This window comes from Epinephelus lanceolatus, chromosome 1, assembly GCF_041903045.1.
Source record: "Epinephelus lanceolatus isolate andai-2023 chromosome 1, ASM4190304v1, whole genome shotgun sequence".
Classification (NCBI taxonomy): Eukaryota; Metazoa; Chordata; class Actinopteri; order Perciformes; family Serranidae; genus Epinephelus; species Epinephelus lanceolatus.
The window spans coordinates 46,386,332-46,412,959 of record NC_135734.1 but is presented as its reverse complement, the minus strand read 5'-3'; the positions used below and the strand labels follow the sequence as shown (position 1 = coordinate 46,412,959).

Here is a 26,628-nt window from a genome sequence, read left to right as displayed (position 1 = left end):
TGACCATGAAAGCACAATCTTTTTTTGACATACTATACTATGACTTTTGGTGACCATGAAAGCTCGACTTTTTCGACATACTATACTATGACTTTGGTGACCATGGAAGTGCGACTTTTTTCAACATACTATACTATGAATTTTGGTGACCATGATGGTGATACTTTATTCGACATACTATACTTTGACTTTTGGTGACCATCAAAGCGCGACTTTTTTCAACATACTGTACTATGACTTTTGGTGACCAAATCATGAGGTGCCTGTAGATTCTCACCCCTACTACCAGCACAGAATCCAACTGTACTGCTGTGGGCGGGGCCGCAGCAAAATGTAGTTTTTAGAAAAAAACAATTATAAAAAAGTCAATATTGGATAGTATATACTATGTTTGGAATATTTTCACGGCTTTACCTTACACAATAACTGATGGAGACAGTGGTAGACCAACAACTCTCCCTGTTGTGTAAAGTAAAATTACTGTTTTTGTCAGTGGAGTCTGGTGGCTTTGAGATAACGGCTTCAGTTCTCCGTCAGAAAGACAGTCTGATGGCAAGGTAAAGCAGTGAAAATATTCTATACATAGCGTACACGTATGCCGATATTGGTTTTTTTTTAGGTGGTTAAAAAAAATAAATACTAAGTAATTGAGGCAACATTTGCTCAGCGCTGTTTAATTTTTTCTACCCAGTAGTTCTTGTAAGTAAAGATTGAATCTGTTGAAATCTTTAGTGTTGTGAGTATCCATTATAGTGGAGTGTTTGTTTTAACATTGTAAGAGGAAATACATTTTGAAATGTGGCACTTCATAGGGTTTAATGGACTTAACCTTTTTTTTATGTATCTCCAAAAGTATAAAAGAGATAAAAAACTTTTTTTTTTTTTTTTGCATACTTTGTTTCATATTAACATTTTTTGAAAATGCATTTTACTGCTCATTTAACACATTTTCTTTATGGTATCACTGTTTTTGTTTCATTTCAACTGTGCCAATATATCATATACTGCCTTAAGTAAAAGTGACTGTCTTTTAAAAAAGATGGCAACTTTGGATTTCAAAACCTCTGGGCTGTAGGTTTATGATAAAAATATAGTTTGATATTTATGTTGCTTTCAGGTCTAGAGCAGATATTAGTGCAAATTTGAACTAAACCCAAGCAACAGGTGAAAAATTACATGAGATTAATTACTTCCACACTTCAATAGGGGTTTTACTTTTCAGTGAGTCAATGCATTGATCAATTTTATCTCCTTTTGCGAAATAAAATATTTTTGTCACAACTGTCCATTTCATGAAGGGGAGATATCAAAATCATGAGAAAGTATGGTTGTGTTTAGCTCTGAAAAACTGAAGCCATTTTCAGGATTTGTTGTCTGTGAGCCACCTTTGCCATCAAAATTCCGCCCATGATTAAAACCAACAAAGACTGGACAAACCACACTGAACCACTGACTTCTACCATCGCATGAAGACACGAAGACTTGTTTCAGTCTTCACAGCCAGAGAGGAGCACGTAAAGAAGCACATTGGGCAACAGGTAAAGTATGGTTAGAGTTGTATTACCAGGAAAGACACCAACAAGGGTTATTTATATACATTTTTGAAAACATACTATACTATAATGTTTTTGTCATGATTTTTGACGACATACTATACTACAACGTTTTTTCATACTTTTTGATGACATACTATACTATGATGTTTTTTCATGATTTTTGACGACATACTATACTATGACAATTTTTAATGATTTTTGACGACATATTGTACTGTGGTGTTTTTTCATGATTTTTGACGACATATTATACTATGACGTTTTTTCATGATTTTTGATGACATACTATACTATGACAATTTTTCATGATTTTTGATGACATACTATACTGTGACAAATTTTCATGATTTTTGATGACGTATGATACTATGACTTTTTCATCATTTTTGACGACATACTATATATGACATTTTTTCATGATTGTTGAAAACATATGACAATTTTTCATGATTTTTGACGATATATTATACTATGATGTTTTTTCATGATTTTTGACGACATACTATACTATGTTTTTTCATGATTTTTTTCATGATTGTAGTATACTACGTTTTTTCATGATTTTTGATGACATATTATACTATGACGTTTTTTCATAATTTTTGACAACATACTATACTATGACATTTTTTCATGATTTTTGACGACATATTATACTATGATGTTTTTCATAATTTTTGACGACATACTATGCTATGACGTTTTTTCATGATTTTTGACAACATACTATACTATGACCGTTTTTCATGATTTTTGAAGACATACTATACAATGACGTTTTTTCGTGATTTTTGAAGACATACTATACTATGTCGTTTTTTCATAATTTTTGACGACATTCTAGACTATGATGCTTTTTCATGAATTTTGACGACATACTATACTATGACGTTTTTTCATAATTTTTGACGACATACTATACTATGACGTTTTTTCATGATTTTTGACGACATATTATACTATGACGTTTTTCATAATTTTTGACGACATACTATGCTATGACGTTTTTTCATGATTTTTGACAACATACTATACTATGACCGTTTTTCATGATTTTTGAAGACATACTATACAATGACGTTTTTTCATGATTTTTGACGACATACTATACTATGTCGTTTTTTCATAATTTTTGACGACATTCTAGACTATGATGCTTTTTCATGAATTTTGACGACATACTATACTATGACGCTTTTTCATAATTTTTGACGACATGCTATACTATGACGTTTTTTCATGATTTTTGACAACATACTATACTATGACCGTTTTTCATGATTTTTGAAGACATAATATACAATGACGTTTTTTCATGATTTTTGAAGACATACTATACAATGACGTTTTTTCATGATTTTTGACGACATACTATACTATGTCGTTTTTTCATAATTTTTGACGACATTCTAGACTATGATGCTTTTTCATGATTTTTGACAACATACTATACTACAACGTTTTTTCATAATTTTTGACGACATCCTATACTATGACATTTTTTCATCATTTTTGATGACATACTATACTATGACGTTTTTTCATCATTTTTGAGGACATACTATACTATGACAATTTTTCGTGATTTTTGATGACATACTATACTATGACATTTTTTTTATCATTTTTGATGACATATGACAATTTTTCATGATTTTTGACGACATATTATACTATGACATTTTTTCATCATTTTTGATGACATACTATACTATGATGTTTTTTCATGATTTTTGACGACATATTATCCAATGGCATTATTCCATAATTGTTGACGACATACTATACTATAGTATGACAACTTTTCATAATTTTTGACGACACACTATACTATGACATTTTTTCATGATTTTTGACAACATACTATACTATGACATTTTTTTATGAATTTTGACGACACACTATACTATGACGTTTTTTCATAATTTTTGATGACATACTATACTATGACATTTTTTCATCATTTGTGACAACATACTATACTATGATGCTTTTTCATGATTTTTGACAACATACTATACTATGACATTTTTTTATGAATTTTGACGACATACTATACTATGACAATTTTTAATAATTTGTGACAACATACTATACTATTAAAACTACATAGTATAGTATTTCATCAGAAATCATGAAAAAACGTCATAGTTTAGTATGTCGTCAAACATGATGGAAAATGGTCATAGTATAGTATGTCGTCAGAAAATTATGAAAAAACTTCAATGTATAGTATGTCATCAAAAAATGATTGAAAAATGTCATAGTATAGTATGTCATCAAAAATCATGAAAAAGCATCATAGTTTAGGATGTCGTCAAAAACTATGAAAAAACTTCAATGTATAGTATGTCATCAAAAAATGATTGAAAAAAATGTCATAGTATAGTATATCATCAAAAATTATGAAAAATGTCATAGTATAGTATGTCGTCAAAAATGATTGAAAAAACGTCATAGTATATTATGTCGTCAAAATTTAAGAAATAATGCCATTGGATAGTATGTCATCAAAATTCATGAAAAAGCATCATAGTATAGCATGTCATCAAAAATCATGAAAAAGCATCATAGTTTAATATGTCTTCAACAATCATGAAAACTGGTCATAGTTTAGGATGTCGTCAAAAATGATGAAAAAAAGTCATAGTTTAATATGTCATCAACAATGATGAAAAATGGTCATATATAGTATGTCATCAAAAATCATGAAAAAAACATCATAGTTTGGTATGTCTTCAAAAATTATGAAATAATGCCATTGGACAGTATGTCGTGAAAAATGATGAAAAATGGTCATAGTTTGTACAGTATGTCGTCAAAAATCATAAAAAATTGTCATAGTATCGTGTGTCGTCAAAATCATGAAAAAATGTCATAGTATAGTATGTCTTCAAAAATTATGAAATAATGCCATTGGATAGTATGTTGTCAAAAATCATGAAAAAGCATCATAGTATAGTATGTCGTCAAAAATCATGAAAAAGCATCATAGTATAGTATGTCGTCAAAAATCACCAAAAAACGTCATAGTATAGTGTGTCGTCAAAAATTATGAAAAAGCGTCATAGTATAGTATGTCGTCAAAAATCATGAAAAAGCATCATAGTATAGTATGTCGTCAAAAATCATGAAAAAGCATCATAGTATAGTATGTCGTCAAAAATCACCAAAAAACGTCATAGTATAGTGTGTCGTCAAAAATTATGAAAAAGCGTCATAGTATAGTATGTCGTCAAAAATCACCAAAAAAAGTCATAGTATAGTATGTCGTCCAAAATCATGAAAAAGCATCATAGTATAGTATGTCGTCAAAAATCACCAAAAAAAGTCATAGTATAGTATGTCGTCAAAAATTATGAAAAAGCGTCATAGTATAGCATGTTGTCAAAAATCATGAAAAAGCATCATAGTATAGTATGTCGTCAAAAATCACCAAAAAAAGTCATAGTATAGTATGTCGTCAAAAATCATGAAAAAGCATCATAGTATAGCATGTTGTCAAAAATCATGAAAAAATGTCATAGTATAGTGTGTTGTCAAAAATTATGAAAAAACGTCATAGTTTAGTATGTCACATTGACTGTATGCAGCCCTCCACAGGAACACAGGAAGCAGTAACTGGGATACTGTGTGGAGGGAACTGGACATGGCAACTGGGAGTTAACAGGGGAAAAATCTGCAAAAGCCCATGGGATAAAGTGTATATACGGTGTCTTTGTGGCCTGTACCAAGTAACCACAACATCCTGAGATCAAAACTGGCCACATTTGATTTTCACATCATCTCTGTCTCGTTTTGACCTTTCATTTCCTGTTCTATTTTTTGACTGTAGTACAAAAGGCGAAAGTACCAAGAAACAGTTCTCTTAAAAACACACAGACTTGTTTTTGCTTGTTGCTCCGTGAGAAGGCCAAAAAACTGTCATGAAGATGAAACGAAAAAAGGAAATTCTCAGCAGCGAAGTCTATTCTTGGAGCTGGCAGAAATGTCAGCGTTGTGTTTCTTTCACTGGAGTGGCGGTTATTTAAAGCTCAGACTGCGGCAATAAAAAAGCAAAATTAGCATTATTTAACAGCAGGTTCAAGACACCATCATCCTCTGTGTCCCTGCTGAACGAAGGGGCTTTTGTTGAGTCACATGGGAGCAATAATCATAATTATCATGGTGGTATTTGTGTAGGACAGAATTATAAATCAAGACAAAATAATGAACAAAGTCTTGTGATTGGATGTATGGCTCACTGTGCACTGAAAGGAGCCCTCTGTCTTCACAACTCACTGTGAGGCATTTTAAATTAGTATTTTATATAGCACTCATGTAATTTCTTGCGTGGGAGTCAGATGTTTTGATTTGAAAAGGGAAGAAGAAAAAAAAAAAGTAACTGCATGTAACCGCAGCTATTGACGGAAAATCACAGTCTGGGAAAATTAGCCGTGTTCAGCCCCCAGCTTCTGTTAATCACCAGCTTGTCTGCTTTGCCTTTATTTCCCTGTTGTGAAACGGATGTTTGGGTCAAAATATTCCACTAACTGAAGTTGTTTTTAGCTTCACAGAGCTACTTACTGCCATTACTTCAGAACATGCCGCTCAGCTGGGGAGGGGCTGGAGGTTGTTCTTTGTTTTCCTCCTGTTTTATGTAGTTCACGTAGCTTAGGTAAGTGACGTCTGTTTTGGTTTATTTCTGTTTGGTTAGGTAAGCACGGGTTGGATTGATGTAGCTGTTGTGGGTTGCAGTGCCACCATGAAGCCAACACAAACCCTTTATTTTGGACAAATACATTCATTAAGGGGAAAAAAGCAAAAGGTACTCACCCAAACATTTCCCACGGCTGCAAAGGTTTAACAACACATGATTTACCTCAAAACACACGTATCAAGAAAAAGTTGACTTGTAGTTGACTCAGGTTGTTGGAGCAACTGACCTTCTGTTTTCAAAGGCTAGACCACCTGGGCAACCCAGCCAATCACAGCAGCTCACCTGCAGCCCATCAAGACACACAGGCACATGGAGACGTTTCCCCAGAAGGCTTTCTGTTCACTTTAACCCAACCAAATCACAATATTTCTTCTGTCTTACCAAGAAATCCGTGTCTGGCAGAAAGCAATGTCAGCAAATGTCCAAAGTCCAGGAAAAACATATGATTTCTTATTTGCTTCTGTATTTTTGTCATATACAGAAGATACAAAGATGACTGCTGGGTAATAGATATGTTGATGCTGTCTGATGTAAAGTCTCTCTTTGATCATGTTATGAGATGATAGGATATATGGTAGCTGGTTTAGACACATAATCTGGCACTGGGGCTCGTGATGACAACCTTACACCACTGTACGGGAGCATAGTCTCGTGTGCGGACTGTACTTTTTCATCTCTACATCAGTCGTTGCCAAAGGAAAATGTTGGCATTGTATCTTTCAGGGAAACACAAATATGTTGCTATTGCGTGTTTCATATGTATTATATCAACGTTTCCCATTATATGAGCTGACTTTGGCATCAAGAGTTGGAGAGGATGGTGGATGGCACTGTTTGGGACTAACAAACAACAAAATCCACATTCTCACGTTGACGTTTGGACATGAAGTTTTGGGACGCCATGTCAAGTTCTGCCAGTTACATGCATCGTCTTCTGGGAACTGCCCATTAGTTCAACAGCCCATTGGTTCGACATCCCATTGTTCCGACCATATTAAACTCATTTTTCCGAAGTCCGCTCCGAAATCATCATGACGCCCTGTGGTTAAGGTCTGGTTAGGTTTAGGCACAAAAACCACTTGGTTAGGGTCAGGAAAAGATCATGGTGTGGGTTAAAATGAAAAAGAAAGTGACAAACACATAAGCCGTGAGTCTGCTCCGCCTCAAGCCGGTCGCGGCGCACCATACGCCCGCCGCGAGCCGTTCAGCACCGCAGACAGTCGGACTAATGGGATGTCGAACCAATGGGCTGTCGAACCAATGACATGGACCCCGTGTTCTTTCAAAATGCACTTCTGTTTTCACAGGAAATTTAACATCTATGTACAGTTGTCGGTGAAGATTCTCAGTCATCCAGGTCATGGTAATCGTAAGTGCTAATAGCGTAGGCAACTGGACTTGCTTGTGTTTCTTGAAGACGTTTGGCCTCTCATCCAAGAAGCTTCTTCAGTTCTAAATGAATTGTGTGAAGTTCCAGGCTATAAACCCTGTGTGGGTGTGAACCCTTGCAGAGCTGTAGGGGTCATGTGAGCTCTTAGTTACAGAGTCGTTAAGGGGGTGGCTTATGACACTACTTATCCCCCACCTACAATGCAGTCTTGGGATCCCTCCCCAGACGACTTCATACCCATTCACCCCTGGTCCCACCTGACCCTAATGACTAATATGGTGGCCAAGTGGTCAAGGACTCAGTCGTCAGTCCTTGACCCACCTGGACACCATGTGAGTCATTAGGGGAGGGATCCCAAGACTGCATTGTAGGTGGGGGATAAGTAGTGTCATAAGCCACCTCCTTAATGACTCTGTAACTAAGAGCTCACGTGACCCCTACGACTCTGCAAGGGTTCACACCCACACAGGGTTTATAGCCTGCAACTTTGTACCAGTCATTTAGAACTGAAGAAGCATCTTGGATGAGAGGTGAAACGTCTTCAAAAAACACAAGTCCAGTTGCCTACGATATAGCACCTAGGCTACATACAGTCTCTTTCAAAATAAACGTGCTACGTCGGTATGACGACGAAAATTGACGTTTTCCTTCGACAACAAATGCATGTGGTTGGGTTAAAAAAAAAAGAACAGGGTTTGGCTTTCATCTTACGGGACACAAACACCGCTCTATCAGGTGAAAGTTGGTGTTTGTTGGACCCATCCACCTGCCCCAGTCTGACTTTCGCTGCCTTAACGTTCATCCTCGTCCTGCCGAGTTTCCCCCTGACGCTGCTGGGTGCTGTTAAACTAGAACAACTGGCTGCGAATCATGCCGACGATAAAAGACACCTTTTTTGTTGGTTTCTGACGCCACAAGTCACTGCCCAAGTGCTAGATTTCCAGTGAGTCAGTGCTGTGTTTCTGAAGGCTTTTTAAGCAGCAGACGTGGGTGTTTTATAGCAGCCCGGTGCCGTTTTTCCTCCGGGGATAGTGCCATGAAAGGCGGTTGTTTCTTGACAAGACATTGCAGTGTTTACAGCCAAGGCTGTGCCATCACAACTGGGTATTTTAAGCCAGAACATGATCTTTTCCAAACCATAACCAAGTGTTTTTTTTTTTGCCTAAACCTAACCACACATTGACCAAAGCTTTGTTAAAGAAGTTAAAATATATCCTCTACATAATAACTTACAAATGTGACATAGTTGTGGTTTGCAGATGTTAATGCACAATACCAATATTCATTCTGGTGATTTGGTTGGTCACGATTGGTTATGCAAGTTGTGTAACTGCTGTTTCAGCAGCAGATACTGTGTGTTTCAGTGTAGCTATACTCCTAAATTCTACTGAAACAACTCCTCAGACCTGCGGCTCACCTAATCAGCAGCACTACACTCAGTTTTGGTCTTTGAAACATCCAACAGTTCTTTTGTCTACACACTGGCATTATAATAAACAGCAACAGCAATATAATCTGGTGCCAGATGACATGTGTTTTAATTACCTACAGTATGCAGTTGGTCTGTTATTGTAGTCGCCATGGAGCAGTTTTCAACCCCTTTATTTTTGCTGCATATTTAGGGAAACCTGGCAGCAGTAACGTGCTGGAATGCAGCCTCCTGCGTTGGCTTGAATACCTTAAATCTTGTATTACAGGCTTTGTAGGATTAGAGTTTATTATGCTGTCGAGGGGATTTAGGTACATAAGTCCCACGAGTTGGGAAATTGAACTTGAATGGAATGATCTGAGTGTGTGTGTGTTTGTCTCAACAGCAGGTGTCTGTACGCTTTCACCATCAAATATAATTCACATCAATCACATAAAACTCAAGAGTTCACTTTCTGAAGACAAATTTTTTATTAAGAAATAAAAAAAGTTTTACACCTCTGTAAAACCTGTTCAAACACGTATTTTTTTTGTCTTTTTTTTTCACCTAGCTTACAGGTTGGCCATAGAAATAAAAAATAAAACCTTCAAATTCTTTTTAAAAATGTTTTTTTCTTCACCAAGAATTAAAAAACATTTTCCCATGTACATTCTCAAAAAAGGAAGGGCTGGCATACAGTATAATGCAGGAAAGACAGAGGCATTGTCATTGGAGACCATGATCAGAATGAGTCTGGCGACAGAGAGGATGGAGGAGGATGAGTGGGACTCCGGTTCCCAGAGTGCTAAGATCACAAACATTTAAGTTAAAGGGGGCAAGATGGTTTTACAGCTTTTTGTGTCGTTGTTAGAGTCTTGTCCTCACATGTCTGAACTTAATCGAAGCTTAAAATGCCAGAAAGAATTACATCATAACTGGTTTTCTGAGTCAGGACATCTTTCAAACTTCAACCCAGAGAATGAAGGTGATCGTTGCATAAAGGAAACAGAGCCTCATTAATCCTCCTTTGCACAGAGTGACTTCAGTGATAAAACAGAGTTTGTGTCACCTCTACACATCTGTGTGGTCTTACGTTGCATCTTTTTCACAGAAACAAACAATCAGATTCTGAATCCTGCAGATATGGTGGCGCTTTCACACGAACACGATGGAGGCAACATGGGATTTAAAATCAGGTTGTCTGTTCCTGCGCAGATGAAGTTTGGTTCTTCAGTTTGTTTGATAAAGCACTAAGGTTGCAGGGTTTGGCGCAGTTGGATTTAGATAGAAATGTCTGGATAAGCAGAATGTAAAAATTGCATACGAGGTTTTAAAAGAAAAGCCCACATCTGATATGATGTAATGTCAATTTTTATTGGATTTACTGCTTGTGTCGCCGAGGGCCAGGCTTCCCAAAAGCAGGTATTTGTTCCACCATGAGCAAATTAGACTCACAAGCCTTAAACGGTAGATTTTGGAGATGTTGCTGATGTGTTGTAGGTTAGAGATGATAAATGTTGGCGCTGGCGTGCTTTTGGGAAGCTGCCTGATTTTGAGCAACGCAGCAGATAAACAGATAGGCAGGTAGAAAGACGGTGGGCTTAGTGGCAGTGTTACCGTGTTTCATACCCCTCACAAACTAAGTCTGTCACAGAAATAAAAAAAGACAGCGTTTCACTAAGAAATTCAGTTTGATGTGACAACGTTTTAGTATCATTCTCAGTGCATTTCAAACCACGAGATCTTTGATGGAATAGTGGTTTAATTTGGTTTCGTTCCACACTGCAGAGCATTTTGTGGCGGTTTTTCTTTTTTAATCTAACTGGACCCTGAAGATTCAAATTTTTCTTCATCAAGAATTCACAGGCTATCGTCTTACTTCAAAGGTTAGTACCACCTCTTGGAAAAAAACAAAAAACAGCAAGAAAAATAAAAGTATTCTACAAAGTATTGCACATAACAAATCGTAGTTTTTTTTGTTTGTTTTTTACTTTTTTTTTTGATTGATAGTTGTACATGTTACTCCAATGACAGAGGTTCAAATACACTATATTTGGAATACAAAAGGCAAATGTGACAGACACACGATCAAAAAAATAAAATAAAACGTCTAAATTCAATAAAACAAGATCAGTAAAAATAAAAAAAAGAAACAAGTTCTTTTTTTTCACCCTAAAAAATAAATCTTCAGAAACTTTTACATTCACCCGCAGGTGACTTTCACATTTCAACATTCGGCGGTAAAAACTTGTGCATCGCTAATGCTTCGATTCTCTTGCAAATTCATTATCTCTGAGGAAAAAGAAAAATCGGTTAGCTTAGGTTAACAGAGGGTTTACGTAGGCTAACTGAAGGGGAGTGTAAGAAGGCAGAGGGACTGGTACATACTGTAAATATACACAGAGAGGCATAAGAAACCAATAAATGACTGCATTAGTTATTAATTGTGGTTCATGTTTTCCCACTGAGAGAAGGATCTTTGCACCAGGGAGGGATTTTACTCAGTTTGGAGAGCATTGAAGTTCAAATATGCCCAGCCTAAATCTATTTTTGTGTTTTTAATCTTTGCAGCAGATGAAATTAAAGGCCCAAATTCTCTGTGCAGTTTTGTTAGACTTCGATTTAACGTTTCCGATGCTGTTGTTCTCGCTGACAAATCTTTCCTTTCAGCATCATTTTTCTTCTCCTTGGTGCAAAGATCTTTCCCAGGAATCGAGAACCAGATCTGTACAAAAGTTTAAGATTAAAACGAAGCTTTGTATCAGTATTAAAATGGGAGGTCTGGAATGGGAGCTTAGCTGTACAAAGACGACTTATATAGGAAAAGTTTGTTACTGTATGAAAATAGATGTCTGCTGCGGATTTGGTTTCACAAATCCCTTTTAATGATATGAACTACTTTATTCTATTTAAAGAAATTAAATAAAAATAAGCTTCGATGACACACGAAATGAGGCCCTGGTCTCACGATCACATCGGACGTGACGCTGTTGGTCAAATTCCTGCAACATGTGTGCTGTGTAAAAACATTTTGATCTGTTTTAATTTGCTTGTTGGTGAACAGAAGCACTTCAAGAGTTTTGACAGTATTCAGATTTTTAGTAGATTTTTTTTTTTTTTAACTTTAGGACCCTGAATAAAAAGATGGCAGTGTTTTTCTTTTGGCCTCATCGTCTGATATGAAGTCCAAATTATACAAATAAGGTGCAATAAAAACTCTCTTTGACTCTGATTTTTCCATCCTGTGTGGCAGAGAACTGATCCAGTGGCCTTTCACGCTGGACAAAAACATCAATTTTCGATTGCTACCATTGAATGTTAGCTCTCAGTCACCCACAGTTAATTTTTTGGACGCTGGGTTAATGCAGCTATACAGTAGATAAAAGCACTACAGAGAAGGTCCTGAGTGGATGGTCCCTGGTGACACTTACACATGGGAAACTCATTGTTACACAGACATGTTAAAGTGAATGTTGTGAATGTCATACTTCTCAGATAGTCTGCTTTCAGTTGTTAACGGCTCACATCGACATTATTATGGCCTTATAAAGACTGAAGTTGAGGCTCTAACGCGTAAGCATATGTTAAGTGCAGGTTTTAGGGGTGTCGGATACAACTTCTGATTTACTTACAGTGTCCAATTTCACAGCTTTCAATAATTAGAATATTAGTTTACTGCTCTATTCATTTTTGGTTTTCAGTTAGCATTAAGTTAAATTCCAGGCAGCATTTTAAAGGAATACTTCACCCACAAAATGACTATTTGTATATCAAATACACACACTGAATTCATGAAAAAACTTGTTTATCTTGCATGCCTCCACAGTGAACGGAGAATCCAAAAAGGCGAACTTTTCCTTTTCATTTAGGCTGCTTTCAGACCTAGAGTTGTCTCCTTTGGTCTGAATCAGCAACTAATTTTCTTACAAGGTTGCATAATTGCCTAGAGGTGGTTCGTATTCTCACAGCAGCATTTACAAGCAAACCAGATCAAAAGGCTGAACAAGACAGCTGCTCTTGACTGGTCAGAATTTCCACGTGGGAAAAATCTAGATAAATCTATATAAATAAAAATGTATATTCCCACAGTGCTCTGGTGATCGTTCTTCCCCAAAAGAAAAAACCTATTTGTGGTGGCAGATGTTTTGATCATGGCGGGTGAACCCAAATAAATGAATGTGTGGGAAACCCTGCGGTACTTTGTCGGTTTCTGCATTATGAATTTTTTTGTGGCAGCTTTTATACCCAAGAAAAAAATTCCCTGGGGACAATAATGTAACTTGAATCTGGGATGACACTGCAGGAGTTGTGTGAGAGTTTTTTCAATTCATGAATAATGTTTGCCTTTTTTGGATTCTCCATTCGCCACAGAGGCATGCAAGAAAAACAAACTATTCTTCACAAGTTCAAGTTAACATGCAGTGAGTAATTAACATATGGTCATTTTGCAGGTGAAGTTTTCCTTTAAAGTCCTGACATTTCAAGTTTTCGTAGAATTATTTATATTTTATTTACTGTTGCTGTGCCACAAAACATATTCGTGTAATGACACCCTCTAAGTTGCAGAAAATAGAATCTGCAACGTGTACAAATTATAAAACTTGCACCTTTTGATTGCTTTTTAGAGCCGTTTTGGTTTGAAATGAAGCTTCCCAGCTCTCATGGTGACTGTGGAAAAAAACAAAAGGTGACCAAACTTCATTCACTGGCTCTGATTTGTCTGCAGCCAGCTGCCACATTTCACAGAGTCTGGAAAAGAGTTTGACACTCAGACGAGTCGACAGTCTGACGCTGGCTGATTTGTTAGTTGCTTTGAGTCATTGAGTTAGTGACATGTTGTTTAACCACTGGCTGCTGTGCCCTGTCTGGCTGAATCTATCCAAATTAAATACTGTCCCCTGGTATTTACAGAAGAGGAAAAAGCTATAAACCCCCAACGCCTACGATCTTACAGATGGAGCCATTGTAGAATTCCCATGTTTTTTTTAACTGTACGTTGAACTGCTCGCTGAATGCTCGACCCCAAAGAGAAAATATCTGGGAAAAATCAGTTTGTTTGATGCAAAGACAGAACTGCTGGCAGGACCAACGCTGGCGAAATGAAGGATGAGGACTATTACTACAATGGCTGCCACTGTAAATGTATGATTTGTATAATAGCTTAGTATTTTCACCCGATGAACAAAGTGTTCCTTCTTCTATGTAAAACTACAGCAATTATCATCAATAGTGAATATCAATAACATTATAGTCTTAATAAAAAAAATCTAAACATTGACAGAGGAAAAACTAATAATAATGTAACTTCCTCTGTGGAAAATAAAATAAATCCAATCCAAAATTGTAAGCCAAGAGTGCCTAGTGCAGTCACTAATGTACTGTAAACTGGTCTAGGACAGAGAAAGATAGATAGAGAGATAGATATAGATAGACTGATTAGCTACTACTGTACAGTACGCCACAGACAACACACTCAAGGGTTCAACCTCCACACTTCAAATCCTTTCAGATACCTGTGTCTTTGTGCAGGCGCGGGTTTCCCCGACACCGTCTCAGTGCTAGTTTTCTCTCTGACCCATAGTTTATGGCTATGGAGGATGGGGATATTTGTGCTAAGGTGCATTTCAGAACCGGGATCCTGGTTTGATAAAGGGCCACCGGCTGTCATGGCTGTGTCAATTCTACATTTCTTTTTCTTGTTAGCTGCACCAGGCTGCTGATTAGCTCCAAGCGAGAATATGAATGCAACATGTGTGGGAACTGGGAGATTTTCCCTTTATCCCCGTTTCCACCGAGCAGTCGGTTACAGTTCAGTTCTGTGCGCTCTTTTTCCATTTCCAATGCAAAAAGTTGTGGATGGTACCAGCGGAACCGTTCTGTACCGTCTCCATTTTTGGTCCCCCCTCTGTTGGGGTACCTAGCACACAGATCTGGTACTAAAAGGTGGAGCTGTGAACACTGCAGTCTGATTGGTCAGTAGAGGACGGTCAGAAAAATAATTTCATTTACTGGGCCGACTGCCGGCAACTTTTAAGGTGGAACGTTAACTTCTAATGTCACTCAATCCATCAGCACACCTTAAATTTCAATGACTACATGACATACACTTTTAGTAATGTGGAACTCCAAGTATTTAAATATATACTGATTTCGACTGGAACAGCTTATATCCCAATCCTCACTCGGAGAAAAAAAAAAGTGGAAGAGCGTCATTCCTGTGGGCTACAGCAACACTAAACCCCTGAGCTTGCCTGAGAAGGACTAAATACACAACCCCGCTTTTTTAAATATCCCATGGAGAGAGACTCTTGTTAAGAAAATGTCAGTGTGCAGCCTCGTTCTGTGGACGATAAGCGAGGTGCAGGCTGATAAAGGAAGAAAATACAGTGAGTGCTGGACGGAGCAGTGAGCCCGCCGACATAAGAGTTCCTTATTGTGGTGGAAACGCTAGAGTCTAGGTACCCTGTCTGAAGGGTTACTTCTGGTTCCAAAGGTACCATACCGAAAGTGTTTGGTGGAAACGGGGCTTTTGACAGTCACATTTTAAGATTTTGGTTTAGGTCATATTTCTCTCAATAAAGCTCACCTTGTGCAGCTGAAATTACATCACAATGTTTCCGACATGGGTACACGTGTTTTTTCAATTAATAATGTACCTCTAGTGCCTCGATATTCTGCCTCATCTCAACTGGGCCTCTTCTGAACACAGCTGAACAGAATAAGCGAAAGTCGAACCCTATGGCACATGTCTTGCGATTAGGTCACCCTGTCCACTGAATCACAGAAAAAAAGAGCTGTTAAATATTCAAAGAACAGCTTAAAAACTGCTTTTGGTGATCTGTGATCAATGCAGGAAACGTTTTTTTCACATTGTGGCTACAAAACGCTGTTTGATTCCAAGACTCAAAAACCACTTTCTTCCTTTTTTTAGAACAATGGCTGGTTTTCTGCAAAAGCTGGAACAAACATAAATCCACCAGCGTGTGACGGGACGCCGGCGCTAATCTGCCACTCTGCCTTTAAACAAGACAACAGTGGGACATGTAGTCACATGGATATTACAAATAGGAATAAAAAGGACCAGCACCAGTAATTGTGAGTAATTCAGAAATAGATTTGAAATGTGATTGCTACCCTCTTACGAAAACCCACCAAGAGCAAACTACTTCCAAAGTATTCCAACAAGATTTGAAACGGGAACTCATTTTTTTTTTTTTTTCCTTAAAACCCTTATCAGTCCACCAGACAGACAGATAGACAGATAGACAGAAAACTAGCTAGCTTTAGAAGCATCTTAGAGGACAGGAGAGGAGAGGAGAGGAGAGGAGAGCGATCTCATGGAGAGCCTCCCCCTCAGTCCTTTACATCATGGTCTCTACGATGGTGTGGGTGGGGGCCTTCATCAGCAGGCCCTTGTTCCCATTGGGGTCCAGAGGGTAGGTGAGCTCCTTGAGGCCACGGTGGTCTGCGGGACGGGAGCTGGCCCCGCCACGAACCGGGGCTGCCACCGCTTTAATCCTCTGCAGGAAGGAAGGAAGGAAGGATGGGATGAAGAAGTGTGAGAGAAGGGCAGGTTAAAGGAGAGGTGGAATACCACAGAAGAAATGATGGAAAGAAGTTAAGTGGAAGAGAGAAATGGTGCGAGCAACAATGAAGAGGGGAGATGGGATAAAAAAATTAGATAAAAATTTACTAAAACCGACAAAATCTGCATTTGAAGAGGTGAATCAATAATTTTTAGCCTGTCAGTTAACGTAAACACAAACTAAACAATTTGACAGCTGCGTAGCCTCCAGATGGCTCCTCCACCCACCTCGATGAGCGGCCCATCAGATCGGATGATCTTGATGACAACCACCATGGGGATGCAGATCATGGAGGTCAAGGCCAGAGTCCAACCTATTCCGACGGCCCAATCAGGATACTCGTAGACCTTGTTGTACGTCAATGGCTTGTATTTGACCAAGGAGAAGATAAAGCAGCCCTGGAGAGGACGAAAAGGGACAGTCAGCCATTAAAGGGACAGTTTTACGTTTTTTTATCTGGTCATTCAGATTCAACCTAAATTCAATGCACGCCAATTATACTTTACAAAAGCTTTGTTTGGTGTGTATAAACCACGCGGCTGAAAAGTGGAGCCAACGCAAAAGTGCGAAAAACTGCAGTTCCTCGAATGGCCACTTGAGGCTGGCTCCAAAAGCAAGTAAATCCCCGCAGACCCTCTCATGTTGAAATCATTGACTGTATAAAATAACAGACGTAGAGACATAGTGGTGGCGCCTAGTAAAGCCTAATTAAAATGTAGATAGGTGAGTTATATAAAACTTCATCCTCCCGTAACACTGAAATTAGCTATAGAGACCAAAACCATTTTATATTTATATTTCCTGCTGTAAAGTTGGAAACTTTAACATGGGGGTCTATGGGGATTGACTCAAGTAGCCTCAAGTGGCCATTAGAGGAACTGCATGAGGTTGCTGTTTGGTTAAAATGCCCAACTTTACAGAAAAAAATAAACATGTTTATAGCTTGGTGCCAAGAACAGTTTCGGTCTGTGGCTAATTTGACATCTGTACAGAGTTGAACATCTATATGACTGATCCGTTTAATGTTATTAAGGCTTAGAGTTATGTACAATGGCTGCTTTGAGTGGCACGCGGGTGACGTATGTTGATAAGTTGCTGCCAAGACAACAACGTTGGTTAGGTAAAGTAACCATGGCATAACCCCAGAGTATAGGCCTAGCTGTAGTTGTCACTATTTCAGTGCGTTTTCAATTTATGAAAGTTAATTGTCACGTTTTAGTCACCTAAAAAATCTTGTTCAGTGTTTGGTTGGACTGACTAGCAAAAATTAGCATTAACATTATCACAGTTAACCATAGCTGTAAATGCACCATGCTAACCAAGCTAGCAGCTAGTATTAGCGTTAGCTAACCTGTCTTGTCCAAATATGGTCACTTCTGGTTAAAAAATCCAAGATGGCGATGACCAAAATGCTAAACTTGAGGCTTAAAAACAGGGGTCCACAAACATCGCGCCACGTCAGAGTGGGTACATCCATTATTTTACACAATCTATAGTCTGATACACAATCTTACATGGTGAAGACAACGGGTGTAATTGATCATCATTAATTTTAGTTTTCACCTTCTGTGAAGACAAAAACATTTCTGTTTATTGAATTCCAACTTAACGGACCAATTTGAAATCAATTTCAATCAATCAGTTTTATTTATAAAGCCCAATACCACAAATCACAGTTTGCCTCACAGGGTATATATATATATATATATATATATATATATATACACAGTACAGGCCAAAAGTTTGGACACACCTTCTCATTCAATGCGTTTTCTTTATTTTCATGACTATTTACATTGTAGATTCTCACTGAAGGCATCAAAACTATGAATGAACACATGTGGAGTTATGTACTTAACAAAAAAAGGTGAAATAACTGAAAACATGTTTTATATTCTAGTTTCTTCAAAATAGCCACCCTTTGCTCTGATTACTGCTTTGCACACTCTTGGCATTCTCTCCATGAGCTTCAAGAGGTAGTCACCTGAAATGGTTTCCACTTCACAGGTGTGCCTTATCAGGGTTAATTAGTGGAATTTCTTGCTTTATCAATGGGGTTGGGACCATCAGTTGTGTTGTGCAGAAGTCAGGTTAATACACAGCCGACAGCCCTATTGGACAACTGTTAAAATTCATATTATGGCAAGAACCAATCAGCTAACTAAAGAAAAACCAGTGGCCATCATTACTTTAAGAAATGAAGGTCAGTCAGTCCGGAAAATTGCAAAAACTTTAAATGTGTCCCCAAGTGGAGTCGCAAAAACCATCAAGCGCTACAACCAAACTGGCACACATGAGGACCGACCCAGGAAAGGAAGACCAAGAGTCACCTCTGCTTCTGAGGATAAGTTCATCCGAGTCACCAGCCTCAGAAATGGCAAGTTAACAGCAGCTCAGATCAGAGACCAGATGAATGCCACACAGAGTTCTAGCAGCAGACCCATCTCTAGAACAACTGTTAAGAGGAGACTGCGCGAATCAGGCCTTCATGGTCAAATAGCTGCTAGGAAACCACTGCTAAGGAGAGGCAACAAGCAGAAGAGATTTGTTTGGGCCAAGAAACACAAGGAATGGGCATTAGACCAGTGGAAATCTGTGCTTTGGTCTGATGAGTCCAAATTTGAGATCTTTGGTTCCAACCGCCGTGTCTTTGTGAGACGCAGAAAAGGTGAACGGATGGATTCCACATGCCTGGTTCCCACTGTGAAGCATGGAGGAGGAGGTGTGATGGTGTGGGGGTGTTTTGCTGGTGACACTGTTGGGGATTTATTCAAAATTGAAGGCACACTGAACCAGCATGGCTACCACAGCATCCTGCAGTGACATGCCATCCCATCCGGTTTGCGTTTAGTTGGACGATCATTTATTTTTCAACAGGACAATGACCCCAAACACACCTCCAGGCTGTGTAAGGGCTATTTGACCAAGAAGGAGAGTGATGGAGTGCTGCGGCAGATGACCTGGCCTCCACAGTCACCGGACCTGAACCCAATCGAGATGGTTTGGGGTGAGCTGGACCGCAGAGTGAAGGCAAAGGGGCCAACAAGTGCTAAACACCTCTGGGAACTCCTTCAAGACTGTTGGAAAACCATTTCAGGTGACTACCTCTTGAAGCTCATGGAGAGAATGCCAAGAGTGTGCAAAGCAGTAATCAGAGCAAAGGGTGGCTATTTTGAAGAAACTAGAATATAAAACATGTTTTCAGTTATTTCACCTTTTTTTGTTAAGTACATAACTCCACATGTGTTCATTCATAGTTTTGATGCCTTCAGTGAGAATCTACAATGTAAATAGTCATGAAAATAAAGAAAACGCATTGAATGAGAAGGTGTGTCCAAACTTTTGGCCTGTACTGTATATATATATATATATATATGTGTGTGTCTTTTTAAGAGACATGAGCATCACAGTGACACAATGGGCAGGCTTTGTGGTATGTCTTCTCTTGTTTGGTGGATTTCACACTTGCTTTGGCAAAGTAAACGTGTGTTTTCCTTGCTAATAAAGCCCCTTTAAATTGAACTGTACTGAACCCAGGCGTACTGAAAGGCAGTGTGGCTGTGTAACACTACAGGCTGTTCAGCGTACCCATCATTTCTGTCTAGAAAAACATTTTAGTGCATGTTGTAGGGGCTGTATGCAGCCCAGTACAAATTTCAGGAAGTGGAAAAATTGCTGTCTTAAAAAGAGGAAGATGAAGTCAAACTCTTGTCTCGGCTCATCATCTGTAATCTGAACCTCACTAATGACGATGATGGTTTACCGCAGGTTCTTACCATGCACAGTACAGGAGTGATAATAGTCCAGCTCCATTTCATCCAGGGATTTGGTCTGTAGCCAAGCATGTCCTCAAGTGCATCGTAGAAATTATCAACACCTGTGAGACAATAAATAAAAAATATTATTTTATGCAAGTCACCTCTTACTCAGGAACAGAATGCACCAGGACTTCTTATTTCACAACAACTAATAAGCAAACTAAGATTATTTGTGCAACACATTTTGAACACAGACGCAATTCAAGTTGCTTTACATAAAAATGACACAACGAAGAGGGAGATAAAACCTTAAAAAACTGGAGAAAAAAACCCAGAGATATAGAAATGGACAGAAAATAAAGAGCAATTTGGAAAGTCAACCAACCAAAGGCACAGAGAGTAACCATTCATCATATTCCAATCTTGGCTGCTTCGTGCATGGATGATTTTCAGCTATGACCTGATTTGTCAAGTCTTAGAGGTACTTTTGCTTTAAGGTTCCAAAAGTGATCCCAGGCTTTAACTGCGTCAACAAAAGACAACAAAAAAATTGCACAGCCTAGTTTGTCAAAGAAAATGTTGGCATTGTAAGTTTCTACAAACTATTTAAACATTTCTAAGAGATGTAGTATACAAGCTGACTTTGTTACTGGGAGGTGGAGGGCGCTTGCCAAGCTTCGGACCGCTGTTTCACACCAACAAAAACAAAACCAGTTGTTGTTTAGTGAGTCACTGCAGCGTTTGCAGCGACTTTTAAATCAATGTTTCCAGCAGAGATTGTGCCACCATAACTGGGTATATTAAGCCAAAACATGTTCTTTTCCGAACTATAATCAAGTATTTTTTATGCCTAAACCTAACCACACAATGCACAGACAATGCCAACAATTTCTCTGGCGACTGTGTTGCTTTTGCAGGTAAAAGTATATGATTCTAAATGTACAAAAACCTTTGCGTATTTGCAGTTGCATCCCAGTAACTGTTGTGTGGCCTGGTAAGATGGATTTGCTTTTTAAAAATGGACTGTGCTGTGATAGTTATCTATCCCGAAGAGGATGCTCTTTGAGAGAGTGCAAAGACAATCGAACATCACGTTCATTGTACAGAGACATTACGAGACAATACATTAGAGGCATAAATTTCCTGTGTGCTGAAGTCAGCCAGTCATTTATTAAGTATGCATCCTACAGGGTCACAGTATTTTGTTATAGATCTATGGACGGTACTCACCATAAACCCAGGCAACAGCTATACATTCAAAGAATGCCACCCACAGAAGGCACACACCGCTAGCTGCATAGTAATCAAACAGCTGGAAAACATACATGCCACCCTGCAGACAGACAGACACACAGGTTTTAAAATCAGAGTTTTTCCAGGTGCATATCAGACAATATTTTCTTACTTTCATCTCACTTTAAATAGAAAACCTGTGCAAGGTCTATTCTCGTGTCTTTCAGTGAATACAGCTTTAGTTTTGCCTCCCTCTGTGTACTGAGCTTCACTCACTAAAGGGCTTGTAAATTAAACAAGTAATTCTTAATAAATGATCATTAAAACACAAAGTTTGGAGATATTTAAAGACTTAACACAACTAAACGTGAGCAGCCGTCCACACGTGACACTGCCACTGTGTCCGAGTGTGTGCGTACAGGCCTGTGTGTGCGCACATGTGTGTGTGTCCAGTGTGAAAACTGTTTTAACAATCATGGGAATCCTAAACTTGAACGAGGCCACCGCAGCCATAAAAAGATGTCGTCATGGGAACAGCAGAGAGAGAGAGAGAGCGAGGGAGGCAGGCGGGGCAGAAAATAGAATGACAGTGAGAAGGTTGAATATTGTGTGAGAGGAACGAGAGGAAGAGGACGGATGGAGAAAAGAGTGATGATAGAAGGTGAAAGTATGATCGTCTTGACGGAAAGGAGAGGAGGGGAGTGTGAGATTAAAGCTGGAGCTGGTAACTTTTATAAAAATAACTTGTCATATTTGCTGAAACTGTCACTTTCTGCACTTTCACTTGTTCTAGTCTTTCAACAACTTTTCTTTTCACTTGAAAAAGGTCTGTCGCTCAGGGGAAATGAGCGATTTTACACAGAGGCTCGTCATGCTAATCGCTTTGTGTAACAAAGCAGTTCGAGTCAAGATATTTATGTTGTGCTGTAAAACACTTTGGCATGTAAACAACCTGCTCTGTGCAATGAATCCAGGAAAACGTGTCTAATTCTGAACAAACTTGGAGGAGTGACGCTACATCACACTGTGTCACTCTGAGTCACTTTGTCTTGGTGTAATGGAGTTTGGCTGTATTTCAAGGTAACATTTGTCAACACAAACTTGCCCAATCACAGAGGTGACAGATGTGACACAATGTTGGCAGTCTCTGTCTTGTAGACGTCTCTTACAGACGATGAACAGGTCAAATCAAATACGACGCCACTGGAAGATAACTGATGCATTAGGCCTTTTGGCTCTGGATTCTGGTGTAGAAATACACTCCCCTTATTCACCTGATCATGCTTTCACTAAAGGTCATGGTTAAACCTGTGAGAAGGCTCAATAGACCCTTCTCACAGCTGACCGTGCTCCGCTATGACTCGTCATGAAAAGCTCATGCGTAAGGAATGACGAGGCAGTTGGTTCTATTGTGAGAAAGTGTCCTGCTGAGCCTTAGTGAGCCAGCGTACAATACCAGAGCCCTGGGACATTCTGAGAGCTTCACTTGTGTTTGGCAAGTCAAAATGTCCACCGAGAGAAGGGTCTATTGGGACAGGATGAGTATTGGGAGGATGTTACATCACAATGTCCGTATAATTCAAGAGGGAGGAAATGTTGGCTTTTTGAGTTAGGGTGCTTTCACACTTGCCCTGTTTGGTTTGGTTCAATCGGACTCTAGTTTGTTTGCCCCCTCAGTGTGGTTCATTTGGGCAGGTGTGAACACAGCAATCACACTCGGGTGCGCACCACAACAACCGGACTGAGACCTTCTTGAGAAGGTGGTCTCGGTTCAGTTGCAAACGACTCTGGTGCGGTTGGTTTGTGGTGAGAAGGTGTTCCGACCTGGATGTGAAGCAACTGCAGTCACATGACACATTGTTTGGGTTAAACATGAGCATGTTACAGTCCTGGAGGATTATTAATGTGCACCTCCTCCTGTACTGCCTTAATATGCACATTCAGCACATCCAATGCATCAAAACATTGTTTTCTAGTTGGAGCCGCGCCTCGTTTTCAAACTGTATGGTTTGACTAAAATGAACAATGACAGCAATATAGTCCACGATGAGCAGCGCTAAAATCAACCTGCGTAGTTGTCCCTCCATTGTGACATTAGAAAGTGTCACATTTATCTTGCAAGTGTACTCTTCTTCAACGTTTGCTTTACTTCCTGGATTTTTCCCACATGGAAATTCTGACCAATCAAGAGCAGCTTTCTCACACAAGGCATTTGATCTGGTCCGCTTGTAAATGCTGCTGTGAGAACACGAACCAACTCTAGGCAATTATACAACTTTGGGACAACATGAGTCGCCGATTCAGAGCAAAGCAAGACAACTCTAGGTCTGAAAGCACCCTTAGAGATAAGGCCAAAAAACAGAGGATGAACATGGGTGGTGCAGAGAGACAAAAACAACTCTGAAAATAAGAGAGAATGAGACAGAAGATTTATAGAGAAAGAGCAGAGGTGAATGACGGGACGTGATGAGAAACACGGGACAACAGAAATGGGAGAGAAGGAGCAGGAAAGAAAAGATTTGGAAAAGCTAAGTCAGGTCTACTGTATCTATAAATACCAGCGGGAAGGGAAGTTCTCATGACTTGACAGTATAAATAGCCTCCTGTCATCTCCCCAGGGACCGACACTAATAGCTGTATGAATGCTGTTGTTCCTGGTGTATTGAGCTGTGGGCTCGAGCCTGAAATGAGGTCAGCAGCCATTGTGTATATATAAATATATATGCAATTATCAATAGATGCTTTGTGGATGTTTATACTGAATGGATACTGTAATAATGAGAGACTAGTTTATCCAGATGCAGCACTTTCCTCGACTATGACGTGCTAGTACTGTTGTTTTGAGGTTCAGAGCACTGAAACCATCTGAGCTGATTATTTTCTACACTGTTCCCATGTTTTGGTCACGATCACTGGTGCTGGTGCTTTTTCGGTGTCTGTTTTTCCTTTCATGGTGTTGTTACCTTGGTAACCATGGTGAGTCCAAGCAGGTAGCTGATGCAGCAGATGATAGCGATGAAGATCTCTCTGCGGTAACCCTTCCGTAGGAAGGACGGATACAGATCCACCAGTGATGTGATCTGCCCTTCCACCTCCACAAACTGCAGTGGGACAGAGACAAAGGAGTGTTAGAAAATTATACAGTGTATCTCTCCACTAACTGGTCACGTTGCAGTTAACATCCATGTCTCCTACGAATATGGATGTTATTGCAAAGATGCTACATATCATAAAACATGGATGCTTCACACACATCTTCAACCTGGCGGCACAGATGATCTCTAAAATCAGCACAGTTTCAAGATGGACACCCAAAATTCATGTCACCAATTCAGTATCTGACAAAATGTCTTCCTTTCTGTTATGTGGACTGCTGTTTTGAAGCCTCCAGTTGGGCATTTTGGCCATCGCCATCTTGGCTTTATGAAGCCAGAAGTGACCATATTTAAACAATAGGTTGTGGATGAGTGAGGGGTGGGTCTGACTTATAGACTTTAGTGACATCTCGCAGACAGCCTGTCACTCAAGCAGCCCTGTCCTTAGATATTTGTGACTTTGAGCCTTAATAAAATGTAAACAGGTGAATTATATAAAAATTCACCCCCTGTGCAGTTGTCACGAATGTTGAAATAACCTATTGAGACTGAAACTTCTTGTTGTACCAGTTCGTAAACATGTTAATTTCTGCTGTAAAGTTGGGCACTTTAACACAGGGGTCGTCAGGATTGACTCGCTTCTGGAGCCAGCCCCTAGTGGCCATTTGAGAAAATGCAGTTTTTGGCCTCATTTTTCAGCCCCAGAGGTTTATGGCCAGAAAACATTATGATGTCACAGTGGTGTTGACCTTTTGGAAATAAAATGTCCTCCATTCATCATTTTATCCTGTTAGACATTTGGGTGAAATTTTGTCATAATTAGCGTATGAATTCTCGAGTTATGGCAAAAAACACGTTTTGAGAGGTCAAGGTAACCTTTGGCTACAAAGTTCGGATCAGTTCATCTGTGTCCAAGTGGATGTTTGTGCCAAGTTTGAGGCATTCTTGAGATTTTGTATTCACATGAATAGCACATACATTTGGACAACTGAAAACACACAAAATATAAAGGACGGATTCAGATCCACTGCCAACTTCATCTGCCATTTCACACTTACAAACTACTAGCTTTTATTTCTTTGGTTTCAGGATGTCTACACGTATAAGGAAGTTAAATTTAAGACTTTTTAAGACCTTTATCTGCAAATTTACCAAAAACAAATTAGGCAAAAATCAGACAAAAATAATGAATACTTTTTTGTCTATTTATTTTGTGATACAAAGTTAAAAGACTTTTCTTGTTAGCTACTATACGCCATTTCCTGATTCATTTTCAAAGTGCTACTGTGATTTCCCATCACGTTAAGGAAACCTGCATCTCTAAATTCACTCATGCATGAAGGTTTCATATGTTAATGCGACTGGTTTATTTAAAAAAAAATTTGTCTCCTACAGTCAGCTGATAGTGTTTTGCTCATGGGCACCTTGATAAAAGCCGTTCATGAGTGTCAACCACTTCCTTAGCGTCTAAGTTCCTGCAGCTCTGACACCTAAATGTGTGAAAGTTCATGTTCCTGCTAACCTGACTGTCGAGGCCAAGCAGCAGCAGCATAATGAAGAAGAGGATTGCCCAGAGTGTAGGAAAAGGCATCATGGTTACAGCCTTGGGGTAGGCGATGAACGCCAGGCCGGGACCTGCAGAGGAGGGGGGTCGGGGGGTAAGAGCAGACAGAGAGGGGTGGGGGGGGGGCAACATTAGTATCACGATAAACTCATCTGATCTGCCTCCCTGTGGGAAGGAAAAACCCAAACAACGGAGATGCAAAACCAGATATGAATGCATGATCAAAGCTGGGCTACAATACTGTGAATAGATGTCTGTGTGTGTGTGTGTCGTGTATTTAACTTATAGCTAGGTGTAATCAAGGAATGAGTATCTCTAATACACACCTTTACTTACCTG

The 26,628-nt window shown here is 39.1% G+C and overlaps 1 protein-coding gene across 1 annotated transcript in view; it reads right to left on the bottom strand.

Moving 5' to 3' along the window:
- Positions 1-16,187: 16,187 nt before the first annotated feature.
- LOC117256440 (sodium- and chloride-dependent taurine transporter-like) overlaps positions 16,188-26,628 on the bottom strand; it is a 43,766-nt gene continuing 33,325 nt past the window's right edge. The window contains exons 10-15 of the mRNA XM_033625859.2: positions 26,248-26,360; positions 24,594-24,731; positions 21,628-21,730; positions 20,416-20,516; positions 16,867-17,037; positions 16,188-16,573 (exon numbers count right to left, since the gene is read on the bottom strand). Coding sequence (XP_033481750.1) covers positions 16,415-16,573; positions 16,867-17,037; positions 20,416-20,516; positions 21,628-21,730; positions 24,594-24,731; positions 26,248-26,360 — 785 coding nt within the window. The 3' untranslated portion in view covers positions 16,188-16,414. The remainder of the gene's footprint in view (positions 16,574-16,866; positions 17,038-20,415; positions 20,517-21,627; positions 21,731-24,593; positions 24,732-26,247; positions 26,361-26,628) is intronic.